Here is a 12,949-nt window from a genome sequence, read left to right on the forward strand (position 1 = left end):
AACTTTCCGGATCCAGTCTGACGCCTGGGGATATTCTAAGGTAAGGAATCTAACACTAAATACTGTTTCTTACAGATATATTGTTACTGAAGGTAAGTAACTTGTGCGTTACTTACCTCCTGTAACGCCTTTTCTGGCAGAGACATTATTCAGCCACAGATTCCTTACCGATCCCTTACCGATCGACCCATCCTCCCCGCACTGTGGCCAGAATTCTAGGGTCAGGTCTGATCTCTTTCAGGGCCCTAGTTTTCCAACACACCAGTGCCTGTACATTTCATGACTCCGCACTTCTGGTGTGGAAAGCTGTGAAGGGGTAACTGACGTCAGTGCACCCAGGTGGCTCCTGTATATGTGGCTTGAACGCCACTTCTGGTGCAGACAACTCAACGCAGAGCCAACCAACGCCCCCTACCGGTGTGCAGGGGTACTGCTCAAAGAAAAATCTTCCTGATCCAGTCTGACACCTTGGGAATTCAAAGGTAAGGAATCTGAGGCTAGATATTGTCTCAACCAGATAAGGTGTTACCAAAGGTAAGTAACTTGTTCTTTACTTCTGGTGCCAGAGTTCTAAATACGATCAGGAATGACCCCGCTCAAGTCACCCTAGTGTCCTGATTTGGGCCAGGAGAGTGTTTTGTCCTGAACTTCTGTACATGACCTTCTGTCCTCCGATCAGGCTGCCACTTTCACCCAGGCCTGTGTAATCTACACCTCGAAGCATGAAGATTGACCTAGGCACCAACCTACAAAATCTGACTAAGCTGGTCCCTGCAAAAGGTTTATGACCTGGTGTGGTAACCATAATGAATGAATGAATGAATGAAAGAGTATTTCTATAGCGCCTAGCTGTCCGGAGGCCTCATAGCGCTGAAGAAAAGAAAAACAGAGTGAGATCAGACCGCAGAGCTATACAAGTATTCCAAACAAATGGGTTTTTAAAAGTTTACGGAAGACCAAAAGATTGTTGTTTCCCTGCTTGGCCTGGGGAAGGGAATTCCACAGCTTTGCAGCAGTGAATGAGAAAGAGCGTCCGCCCCATCTCACCTTCCCTATTTTCTTGGTGGTGGCCAGATATAGAGAACTAGAGCGTAAAGTTCTATGCGAGAGATATGGAGTTATTAGTGAATGCATGATCGGTGGACCGGTTTTCCATACGGCCTTATGTGCCAGGCACATAGCTTTAAACTGTATCCTGGCTGAGATCGGGAGCCAGTGTAGCTGTCTCAATGCCGGTCTTGCAGATTGCCATCGTGGGATCTGAAGAAGCATCCGTGCAGCACAGTTCTGGGTCACTTGCAGTTTATTTAATGTAGTTTGGGGATTTCCAAGGTATAATGCATTCCCATAATCCAGGCGAGATAGTATAAGTGCTTGAACCATTGTCCTTCTCGCCTGGAAGGGAAGGAGGGGGATAATTTTGAGAAGCATTGTCATCAATCCGTAGCAGATTGCTGAAAGTGCGGTTGCCTGGTATTCAAAATTAAGGGAGTTGTCGAGCCACATACCGAGACTCTTTATCTGTGGCTTCGAGAGGGTGCGGGACCCAAGCATGGCGACAACAGGGGGAGATAAGCAGTGGGTGATGAATTACCAAACAGCATGATTTCTGTTTTATCTCCATTGAGTCGAAGGTAGGAGAGCTCCATCCATCCAGCCACTGCCTCTTGGCAAGGGCCCAGGGAGCTAGATGATCCCTCAGCGTGATAATACTGACCCAGCTCCATCCATCCAGCCACTGCCTCTTGGCAAGGGCCCAGGGAGCTAGATGATCCCTCAGCGTGATAATACTGACCCAATACAGACAAAACTGTCAGATGTCTTGCTTTTTGTGTTGGCTTTAGCCCAGCAAGGACTTCTGTGGGCAATCTTAAAGCTTGTCAACCCTTTCATTTTTCTTGCATTTATCAGACCAGTTGTCATTGTTTAAGTCTCTTGATGCGGTTTCTTAAATTTGTGGTGCATACGTTTTCACCTTAGCCTTTTGTGATGCCCTGATGGGACCTTAATTTGGTTCTCACATTCCTTATGTGTACTATGTTTAACAAGAGCACAACTGTCCTTTGTGTTTCACTCTCCAAACAGTTTTTCTCTTTGAGATAACTTCAGTTCATCGTGTGAGTGAGCTTTAGGCTTTTTGCAGTCCAGCTGCCCTGTATCCTGCTTTTTCCTGACAAACTGATGTTGCGGACTAGAGCTGAGTTCCTGCTGAGCTTTGTACTTTTATATCAATCGCATTATCAGGTAGACAATTTGATCTTTGTGGTGTTCTTTGGACTGAAGAAAGGCAAAGAAGTGCATTAGTGGCCAGTATCACTATGGATAGACCTCCTAAGGGGCAAATCCAAAGCCCCTGCATTGTCGACCACACGTGAGTGCCTACCCTCGTTAAAAGATTGTTTCCCAGTCTGGTGTGTAACAGAGTCAGAGCCCTACTTGAGGATTCACCTCACCCCTTCTGTCTTCTAAACCACCACAATAAACTATAACAACCTACTCCGTCAAATTAGAGAGGATCTAAGTAGCTGGAAACACCACCACCTTTCTTTACTTGGGCGTATTCCCACCATTAAAATGTCTATCTTGCCTAAAATTTAACATCTCTCCAGGTGCTGCTGGTCTCCCTTCTCCTCCCTTCCAGAGGGACGCATCATAATGCAGCAAGAGCTGAACCGGTTTGTGTGGCATGGGACACGACCATGCATGAGAAAGGAATTGAGCTATCCAGGTCCAGACGAAGGGGGATTGGGAATTCCAGATCTGCAGAGGTACTTTCAAGCAACACAAATGCGGTACCTAGTGGAGTTGAATGGAGAGAATTCTGAAAGCACTGGCTATTTCAGGACAGGGTGATCGTGAGCCTTCCCCTCGAGAAGGCACAGTTCCTTAAAAGATCAGATAGACCCTCTTATCACTAAGACGGTCATGGAGGTGTGGCACCACGTAGCATGCCGAAGGGACATAACTACATTCCCTTCCCCCTTGACACCTCTGTTTTAGAATGGAGATTTAACCCCGGGCCTACAATGAGGAGCGTTTGCAGCTTGGCATCAGACACCATGCCGCGCTGCGGGCCATATGTTTGATGTAGAGGGAATCTTCTCCTTCTCACAATTGCATCAACAAAAATAACTTGCCTGAGACTGGAAGGCTTTGCTATCTCCAGGTGCAACACTGGCTGATACATCCTTCTAACCTCCCCACAGTTAGCAGACGGCTTATCAGATACGAGAAGTGGCTTGTTACAAAATCCACAGAAGAACAATTGATTTCTGAACTCTACGCAATATTGCGCCAGCCTGCCCCTCCACAGCCTACACCCAGCCAACGGAGATGGGCAAAACAACTTGGGAGAGAGTTATATACTAAGAAGTGGGGTGATTTTTATTATAGATCCCGACACACAGCCCAGAATACATCTAGCATTGAGGTAGCTACCTACTGGTACCTGACCCCGGTGCGTCTCAATAAAGGTGACACAGAGCGCAGTTCTGGCTGCTGGCGTGAATGCCGCTCAACAGGCACGTTCCTGCGTTTGCTCTGGGAATGTTTGAACCTCACAGATTATTGGACACTGTTCTTGGATGAGGTTGATACACACTTTGAAACTCAGATTACCGTATATTTGGTTTTAGGTTTACCTAATCCAATAACCTACCCCCTCAAATCCAACAGAGGGAGACAGATAGGGTTGGCATTAGGAGCTGTGCTCCAGAAAATCCTTGCTAATTGGGGGACTCCTACTACTCCCACTCTCCGAGGTTGGCTCCACTGACTATGGTACATCCTAAGGATGGAAAGGATGTCTGCCACCCTCATGAGTTCTAAGACTTCTTTCCGTGAGATTTGGCACCTATTTCTAGCTCTCTTATCCACTGAATTTAGAGAACTTACATGTCCTAAATAGCTACGTACCCTCCGACTTTATGAAATAGACTAGGTCTCCCCACAATTATAGGATGAGAGTATTAGACACATTTCTCCACTGCAGACACGCCCTGCATCTTCTTTGAGTACTGGGTGGAACTGGGGTAGTTCTAAGTTTACTTTTTATTTGTTCTTAATACTCACATGATGAGTGCTGCGACACTTATGGCCAGATTCGTATGTGCATAGATATCAATGAGCAAGGCCGTGTATTCGATGTACTTCAATGTTCTTGATACATGTGAATTAAAAGATTTAAACCATAAAATGTACTATGCATCGGCTTGGAAGTTGCTTCCAGAAGGTCTAAGGACTCATTCGACCACAGCCAAGGCTGCTACCACTGTGTTTGTGTGTGGAAGGCCTGTCCTGGATATTTGCCAGGCTGCTATGTGAGCATCAGTGCAAACATTCACATAGCACTGATCATGCGATCCAGGACTAACAAATTTCCATTACCTGGGCCCAATTCATTACCCAGTAGGCTCCTTCACGCTGGGTGAGTCTAGTACCAAACTTACTAATTTCCAATTAGTATAACATTCTCGGTTGTACTTTGTGGTGATGCGATCTTTATTTATGTAATCATGGTTTGCCAAACTAATACCTGGAACTAGTAATGTTCATTATTAACCAAATTCAATATCTCTAATAAAGACAAACTCACTTGCATATTTATAATGCTTTATCTAAAATAATGTGATTGCTCATCAAGTACAATACAGCTCGAATCATCGATCACCACACAAGAAACCATAAATGAAATGATAAAAAGTACATCTCAACATCAGTACAGTGAGTGAGTGGATATGCATAGAGACAAAAGATTAGAGATATAAGACATGTGCAAAATAGCCCACAAGGAATTTAGGAAAACTACTCTCCGGCCATGAGAGCAGCAAGGCCTCTCAAGAAGAATTGAAGAGCAAAGACTAAGTCAGGATCTAGCAAAGAGGAAAAAAGCCAGCCCAAATAGGAGACAGCAATTCAGCCCTCTCCTCTCGCGCAGAAGGAACCTCTAACTCATCCCACTGAGTGCGTAATATTATACCCTAAAATCCAAAAAGACCAAACTGCGTTGTATCATAACACACAATTTCTCATTATTCTATTGGTTAAGGAAGGGGTGTACTGTCACACCACTCTCGTCAAACGCTTCTGTAAGACTGTCCATTTTCCTCTTTATTCATTTTTTCCAGCCCAAGAAATACAAATTCAAACTGCTGTCATTGTACACATTTCCTCCATCACGGTCATGTAACAACTTTAGTGTCTTGATTGTTCAATTACACCACTCTCTAAGGAAGTGTTCCGCTTCCGAAGATTAGTTTGTTTCTCCACGCAAACTTTGGCAGGCACACATGACCCAGTTTTCCACCTTCCCTTTCCCGCTCAGATTAAACCTGCTTTTATTTTCTAAAATGACTCTTGGGCCTTTTCTGCAGAACAGAAAACCATATTTCTACGGAAAACAAACACATTCATTATTAATCACTTATAATGCTCTACCATAACTTACCCACCCTGTGTTATGCGTTTGCCCATCCCCATCCCAGGTTAAGGTTATTTCCAACAAATATTAGTTTAGAACATTCGAGCAGCATTAGTCCATTAATAATAAGCATTTGCGGCATACTCCTGCAATTTAGTTTTCGCTTGCACAATTTTACTTTCCCTCATGTTAGCTTTTTTCGCATTTAGTTTGCACATCACATGATTAATGATTTCACACTTTAGGAGTTCAATCCAAGCAGGTTTTATTTCACGAAAACCATGCTCCATCAGCACTATTGCCTTAGCAGTCTGGCCCAACGGGAGGGACATTTCTCCATTTCAGTCCTACAGGATCTTTTGATCATTTCACAGATCTGCCACCTTGGGAAGTACTACTTTGGTATCTATTCAGAAGATGAAGATTCTGCAGTTAGCAGTATTCATCAGAAGAACAAGTTACTTACCTCCAGTAACACTTTTTCTGATCGCTATTCTATCTGACCACAGGTTCCTCACTGCCCTCCCACCTCCTCATTCTGTGGAATGGTCCCTTGCTCCACATATAAAAAGGTCCCAATCTAGAGATCCACTCACTGTCGCATCTGATCAGTTATTGAGCCCAGCATCCCAGGGTGTGGATAGAGTCGTGAAAGAAACTGATGTCTGTGCACATGGGTGGTGCTAATATGTGGCTCCGATGTGACTTTCAGGGTGGTGGGAGCTTTGCTAAGAAAATCTCCAGATCCACTGGCATCTGGAGGTATTTACAAGGTGAGGAATCTGCGATTCCAACCAAAAGAGAGTTACCAAAGTTAAGTAACTTTACATGGCTGTTATCTACTAGCAGATTTCTCACCAAACCTTGGTAATTGCTTGTGAGTTACAAGTAACATGTTAATGATAGTGTTGTCCAGTGCATTGAAATGTAGGACCTGATATGCTAGCACTAAAGATTAACAAATAAGGATTTTAAGTTTACAGAAGAGGGAGATGATAGAGTAATCCTATGTCACGTTCGGAAATTTGCTTCTTGTTGTATTTCTTCCAATTTATATGCATTAGTTTAGGCGTTTGATTAGGTAAGAGGAGGAAAGAAATTTGATCTATATATATTTGCATAATTTAAAGTTAGTCATTTGTTTACTAATTTGTCTTGCAGGTCTTTTGAGGGATTACTTTACAAGAGAGGAGCATTACTAAAAGGATGGAAAGCTCGCTGGTTTGCACTGGATGTAACGAAACACCAGGTAAAATGCTTTGATAAGCCTGTCATGATTGATGTTTTTGTTACTCAGAAAGCTAATCTCTCAGAATGGTACATGTAGGAAGCTGGCTCTGTATATGGTATACCACTAAGTGGTTATACCTTGCACAGAGTCCCCAGATTCCCCTAGAAGTGTACAGGGCTCAATGTAAACCCAAAGTGCTCTATTTGTAGTAGTATGGGCTAGCAACCTAAGGCCTAACAACGGAGCAGTGTAAGACATTTGTTATTCACACAGTGACTAATAAATGACACACAACTCAAAAAAGAAATCCACACCACTTTTAGAAAAATATGCTTCTTTCAAAATGTATTTAAAGACCAAGATGCCTGCAAAAAGGTAAGTACGTTTTTTAGGAAAAATACTTTATACTTTGAAAAGTGGACATCGTGCAATTTTCAAGCTTTGCAATGTTAGCCTATCGTAGTAAAAAAAAGTGTGTTTTTTGCAGGAAAGTACTCGACTTACAGATTCAATCTTTGAGGTCTTTGGTCAATACCAGGCAGGGTTCAAATCAGTTCCAAGAGTGCACCACCAGTGGCACAGGGGCGACCAGGTGCAGAGGTCAAATTCAAGGTTGGGCGGTCATTGTAAACCAATTGACACTGAAGGTGCTCGAAGTTGCGCTGCTCACAGTTGAGTAAAGAAGTGTCAGGGGTCAATCTCCTGTAGTTGAGGTAAGTACAAGGGTGGCCACAAGGCAACACCAAACTTGCACCCTCATCGTCTCTGGGGCGGCTGAGTGCAGAGTGCCATCACAGCATTGAGGAGGCCCACTGTAACCACAGGGGATATCACTCTTGAAGAAAGCCTGCAGGCCAGGAGGCTGGGCAAAGAAAACTCCAAGCTGCCCAGCTAAGTAGAGGTAGTAGGGGACGTAGGGACACCAAACGTTGAGGTCCTGAAGGCCCGTGCAGGGATATCCCTAGACGTCGGAAAACTCTTACCGGTCAGGTTGTGGTCAGGGGGATTCCTTAAGTTGAGGCTACAGGTGTCGCTGAGGAGTCCGGCAGGGGTCAGCCCACATTGAACTCTGGCTCAGAATCGCTGGGATTCTTACGCAGGACATATGGGCCACTTAGACTTGTGCCGTGGGCATCTGGTGCAGAGGTGGATCCTGGGCAAGTATGCAGTTCCTCGGGGCAGATGTATTTTTCTTTGCAGATGTTTTCTTCTGGACAAGTCCGCTGTCCATGGTAGATTAGGAGTCTTTCTTGAAGGCAGGCAGTCCTGCCAGGGTTCTGGAGGTTGCTGAGCTATGGGGCGAGTCACTCTTTTTCTGCAGTCCCTAGAAGGGCTGCAGACAGGCCGGTAGAGCTGGGTCTTTGGTTTCCTCAGTTTTCGCTGTGACACTGCTCTTCTTTGTATGTCAAAATCTGATTTCAGGGTCTGGGGGAGCCACCTAAATACCTAGAGTGAGTAAACCCCGGCAAAAACCACCCTACCAAAGGACTTGAAAGTGAAAAAGTGTCTGTGAAGTGCAACAAAAAAGGAGGGCCTCACCGATCCCCGCGAGACCCGGTTCTGAGGGCTGACCAGGTGGACATTCGGGTGCCTGGCGTCGTGGGCGATGTGCCAAATACGCCGTCACCCCCCTCCCGCGGTCTATGGGGTGAATTTTCATCTCTTTTGAAGTGCACTCAATTGTTTGTCTCTGATCTAGAGACCAAGAGGGTGTGTGCGTCCCGCTTTTTTGTTCGGTGAGGCCCCCCCTTTTTTGTTGCACTTCACAGACACTTTTTCACTTTCAAGTCCTTTGGTAGGGTGGGCCTTAGCGTGCCCATACCGCCGGGGTTTACTCACTCTAGGTCCTGACGAATGCCAGGTTAACTATACCAACATCGGCAGAAACATGTTGACCAATCACTTCTTCACTTAATGTTATTGGAAACAGACCATCCAATTTAGTTGGCCTTGTTTACCAACACATTTTTTAAATCTTGCCCTTGATGATCATCCATTAAATCAATTTTTGATACATACAAGGCATTTTTAACTCACCACCTCACTCTGTTCACTTAACCCACCACATAGCCCTCACATCTTCACATTACCAGCTCCGCAGCAAATATGGCGTTGTAGCACACTGGGGTGACATTCGGTCACACCCAGTGGGGCCCGATGATGAAGCATGTCACCAACCAGGTCGGGGAGTGAGGGCTTTCTAAACAAACCTAATGGGCTTTGTTGGTTTCTTGTGCTCCCTTACTTTTGTATCTAAAAACCAAGGAACACTCTTCTATCCAAGTACTCCACCAACCTTTCGGTATCCCGCCCATTATATATGGATGTGTGTTGGCTGAACCGCCATCTGCATCAACAGACTGTTTCCCGCTGCATAAGCGGGTCACCGTCGTCAAAGTGGCAGACTCCTCTGTTGGCTAACTGCACTCCGTTGCCATCACGTCAGCGGGTTTGCACCTAGCCTATTTAGATGTCCCCATTGCTGGCTTTTTCCTAGCGGCAGTTTGCTGATAAAGTGAGTTTCTGGTGGTGTGGAGACTGATTAATGTGTTCATGCATATATGTTGTGCTTGCTTCTAACAATAAGTAGGTAATATGTTATGCCCTTTTTCTTACATATTGAATATCACACAAACAGCAAACACACACTATTGAATGTACACCCACAGGCACTACAAGCACTACACTCACAACCACCACAAGCACTACACCCACAACCACCGCACCAGGATAATTTTTTTTAAGTGTTAATATAGGTGTGTTCATTTTACCTTGATAAGCTGTAAAATGTACACTAATGCATTACACACAAAATAAATTCATGAAAGCAATGTAAAAATACACGAGAAAGCAATTGTCAATATTTTATTCATAGTAAATCAAGGGTAAAAGAAGCTTACCTCAAATCCCTGTGACAGCATTGTTGATTAGTGTTGTGGTCATGTAGTAAGCAGAAAAAGGAGGACCTCGACAGGGGTGTTCACGATGGAAAAGGAAGTGGGAAACAGAAACAAGCATTTGCAATGCAATAGTTCTCGCATTAATTAAGTTTGAATTTTTGGCATTGCTAAATAATGCAATGTTTTCAAAATTTGTATGTTTTTATAATTATCTTTGTTATGTTGAATAATAACTATACTTATTATATGCAAAGCAATCTATTAATATTTATTTTAAATGCCAAAACATATGATAGGTTATGCATGTACATCTCTCTCTGCGCATCACTGTCTGTGTGTCTCTCTGTCTGTGCACCACTGTTCGTGTGTGCATCTTTGTCTGTGCCTCTTAGTGTCTGTCTCGATATGTGCATTACTGTTCCTGTGTACGTCATCTCTGTGTGTGCATCTCTGTTTGTAAGTCTCTGTATGTGCATCACTGTTTCTACTGTGCATCTTTGTCTCTGTATGTGCCTCTGTCTTTGTGTGTGCGTCTCTGTAAGTATATATGTGTGCATCACTGTTTCTGTGTGTACATCACTGTCTGTGAGTGCGTCACTGTGTGTACGCCTCTGTGTGTGTGTTTGTCTCTGTCTCTATGCGAACATCTCTGTGTGAGTCTTTGTCTATGCGTGTACATCATCAAAAGGAGATAGCTTGATATACAGCCTCTGCATTGTCATGGTGATGGCATTAACGCTTTAAATTACAACACTAGCCCCGTGTATTCCATGCAGTGAGGCAGCCATGTTTGTTGTTGACACTGCGCAGTATGATAAAACAGTGATTCAGGCGTGTTCTTCCTCCGGTGTCAGGAAGCAGTGAGGCAGCTTTTTATATTAGTCTAGAGGTCAGATAGAAGTAATTCTGAACTTGTGACCGGCACAGCACCTGTGTCCTCGTGACGCACTCTGATAGATATGGAACAACTCACTGCATAAGAACCTATTTTAATCGGACGTGTCTGGGGGGCCCAGCCGAGGAAATCCCACGGTTAAATAGCAGTGCAAACTTTTTTTTATTAAAAATTATCACTCCCAATCAATGAATAACTCTGTTTCTATATATCATTGTTTCTAAATATATTATAATAATTATATTGCAGCCTTTCTGGTTCCAGTGCGTCCCGGTTTTGTTCCATTCCGTGGTTACTGGGCTTGATGGGTTTGAAAATGAAACTCAAAAGCATCTGAAGTCCAGAGCTCACCATAAACCTTGAACTGCAGCACCATGTTATCGCCCATCTAGTATGCAACAAGGCAATGATTTACGAAATGTCTGTCTTACAGATGACTGCATTAGTGGTGTTATGGTTCGATTGTGCGTTGTATTCTAAATCAGAGCAACTAAAGAATGCGCTTCTGCGATTGGAGCAACTTCCATCTGATCATAGCTCGGACGCTTTAGCCGCATAATACACCACGGGCTATATAATCAGCAGCTCTTTAAACCAACGAAGTGTAAATCAAAAGATCCAAAACGTAACCAGGAATGCTGCATAGGAAATGTAACAGCACTCTGGATACTTTTCCGAATCTAACAAGTCACCTTTCACCAATTGTATGGTGTAATCCGGCATTAAAGAGGTAAAATGTGTGTTGTGCTCTGACTCCCGAAGCACTGGCTGAAGTGATTTAGGGCTAGAGTTATAATGTGGCAGGTAAGGTGCTCTGTGACAAATGTGGCAGGATACTCTATCTGCTGCAGTGACGCTCTGCTCGCCCTATTTAACAAGCCCTCTGCATTGCTGTGGTGGGGAGGGGGGGCGGGGAGAGGCAAGAAGGGAAGAATAGGGTGACGAGACGCACGGGGAGCAGCAGCCTTTGATGTGCCGGCCGGCCTTGGGCAGTGAATAATTAGGGGAGGAGAAATGCCAGAGCGCACGCTGGGGGAAGCTTGTGGGAGGGAGGCTGGTGGCTTTGATGCGTGCACGCGCTTTTTTCACGGGCACAGCATCAAATCGCCCGTTTAGTTAAGCTCTCGTTAAGCCCCAATATGTCTCAACAGCTGCAATACGCAAGCGCATTGGCAGAGGTCGAGCCCTAAAAAGGTATGTTTCTACCTCATTTCCTTCGATTCCACCAACTCAAAGTAGGAGGTATCCCTGCCACTGTTTCCTTGACGGAAGGGCACATCGTGATTTTCTCAGCGGTATTCTTGAGTAGACTCCCACCAACAGCTGCTTCTGCCTATGTTGGCTTTTCCGTGAGTGAAAATTCCTGGCAGAGTCGGCGGCCCTCGGCCCTCGGGTGGTCTTTCGTCCACAGACCCGCTAACATCTAAATAGAGCAAACGGACCTCCAAGTAGGCGGGCGTTGAAACCGTCGAAAAAGTGCCAGTGGGAGCAGATTTGGCAAGATCTAAATCAGGCCCAGAGTTCTCGATCAAATAATAAGGCAAAATTGATTAATTACAGAAAATTACAAATTACAGAGACAAATACATGAAACTGTCATGAAGGCTCAATTACAGAAATAGAGAATCATAAAGCTTAGCCCAATTAGTCTAGTCTAGAAAAAATCTAAGATAAATAGACAATGTTTTTTAAAATAAATCCAGCAGCGTACAACATGAAACGCACCGTTCAAGGAAAAGGAAACACCCTCCGGGAAACAGAATATGGGGTGGGGAGGTGAGATGTGGCCCAACTCATCCCCCTCTCCTCCAAATTTAGGAATAACATTTAATAATCTCACCTTCAACTCTCAAGTCGAGAGCATGGTCGGGACATGTTTTGGCCTCCTCAGGATGTTGAAGAAGTTCCTGTATATGCTCCCCGCTTCCTGTCAAAGGACAAGGATTCATTCTTTGAGGACATACTGGCTGGACTATGTAAATGCTCTTTATTGGGGTCTCCTGGAGTACTTGTTGAAAAGACTGTTGGTGGTGCAGAACGCTGCTGCTGTGCTTTTCCTAAAGATTCCTGGGATTGAGCAGCGCGGTGCATGCCCATCTTAAAGATTTGCATTGGTTGCTGATCAAGTCAAGAGTGGAATTTAAGGGACTGACCATAGCCCACAAAGCTTTTTATGAACTGGGACCTAACTATTTGTCCAAGAGGCTACTGCACTTCCAGCCTACAAGAACACTAAGCTCTGTGGAGTCTTTGCTAACAGTAGTGCCCAAGCCAAAGAAGAAAATATGGGGTGATTCTTCTTTTTCTGATGTGGCTTCCGATTGATGGAATTAATTGCCCTTGTCTCTGAGAACCATTAAGGACCTGGAGTCTTTTAGACATCAGTTGAAGACTTAGCTTTTTAATAAAGTATTCTAACTCTCCCCTGTAGATCCTTTTGTTTCGCCGATCTACTAGCGGCGGGTCACTCTATTTAGTAGCTGTGCACTCTATAAATAATTTTT

At 44.4% G+C, this 12,949-nt stretch overlaps 1 protein-coding gene across 5 annotated transcripts in view; it reads left to right on the forward strand.

Annotated features, from left to right (window-relative positions):
* The window catches only part of SBF2 (SET binding factor 2), a 2,158,806-nt gene that overhangs the window by 2,076,022 nt on the left and 69,835 nt on the right, over positions 1-12,949 (forward strand). For all 5 annotated transcript variants that reach the window (XM_086955965.1, XM_086955960.1, XM_086955962.1 and 2 more), the window contains one exon: positions 6,581-6,668. In XM_086955965.1, the coding sequence (XP_086812091.1) occupies positions 6,581-6,668 (88 nt within the window). The remainder of the gene's footprint in view (positions 1-6,580; positions 6,669-12,949) is intronic.

This window comes from Lissotriton vulgaris, chromosome 2_1 (assembly GCF_964263255.1).
Source record: "Lissotriton vulgaris chromosome 2_1, aLisVul1.2, whole genome shotgun sequence".
Lineage (NCBI taxonomy): Eukaryota > Metazoa > Chordata > Amphibia > Caudata > Salamandridae > Lissotriton > Lissotriton vulgaris.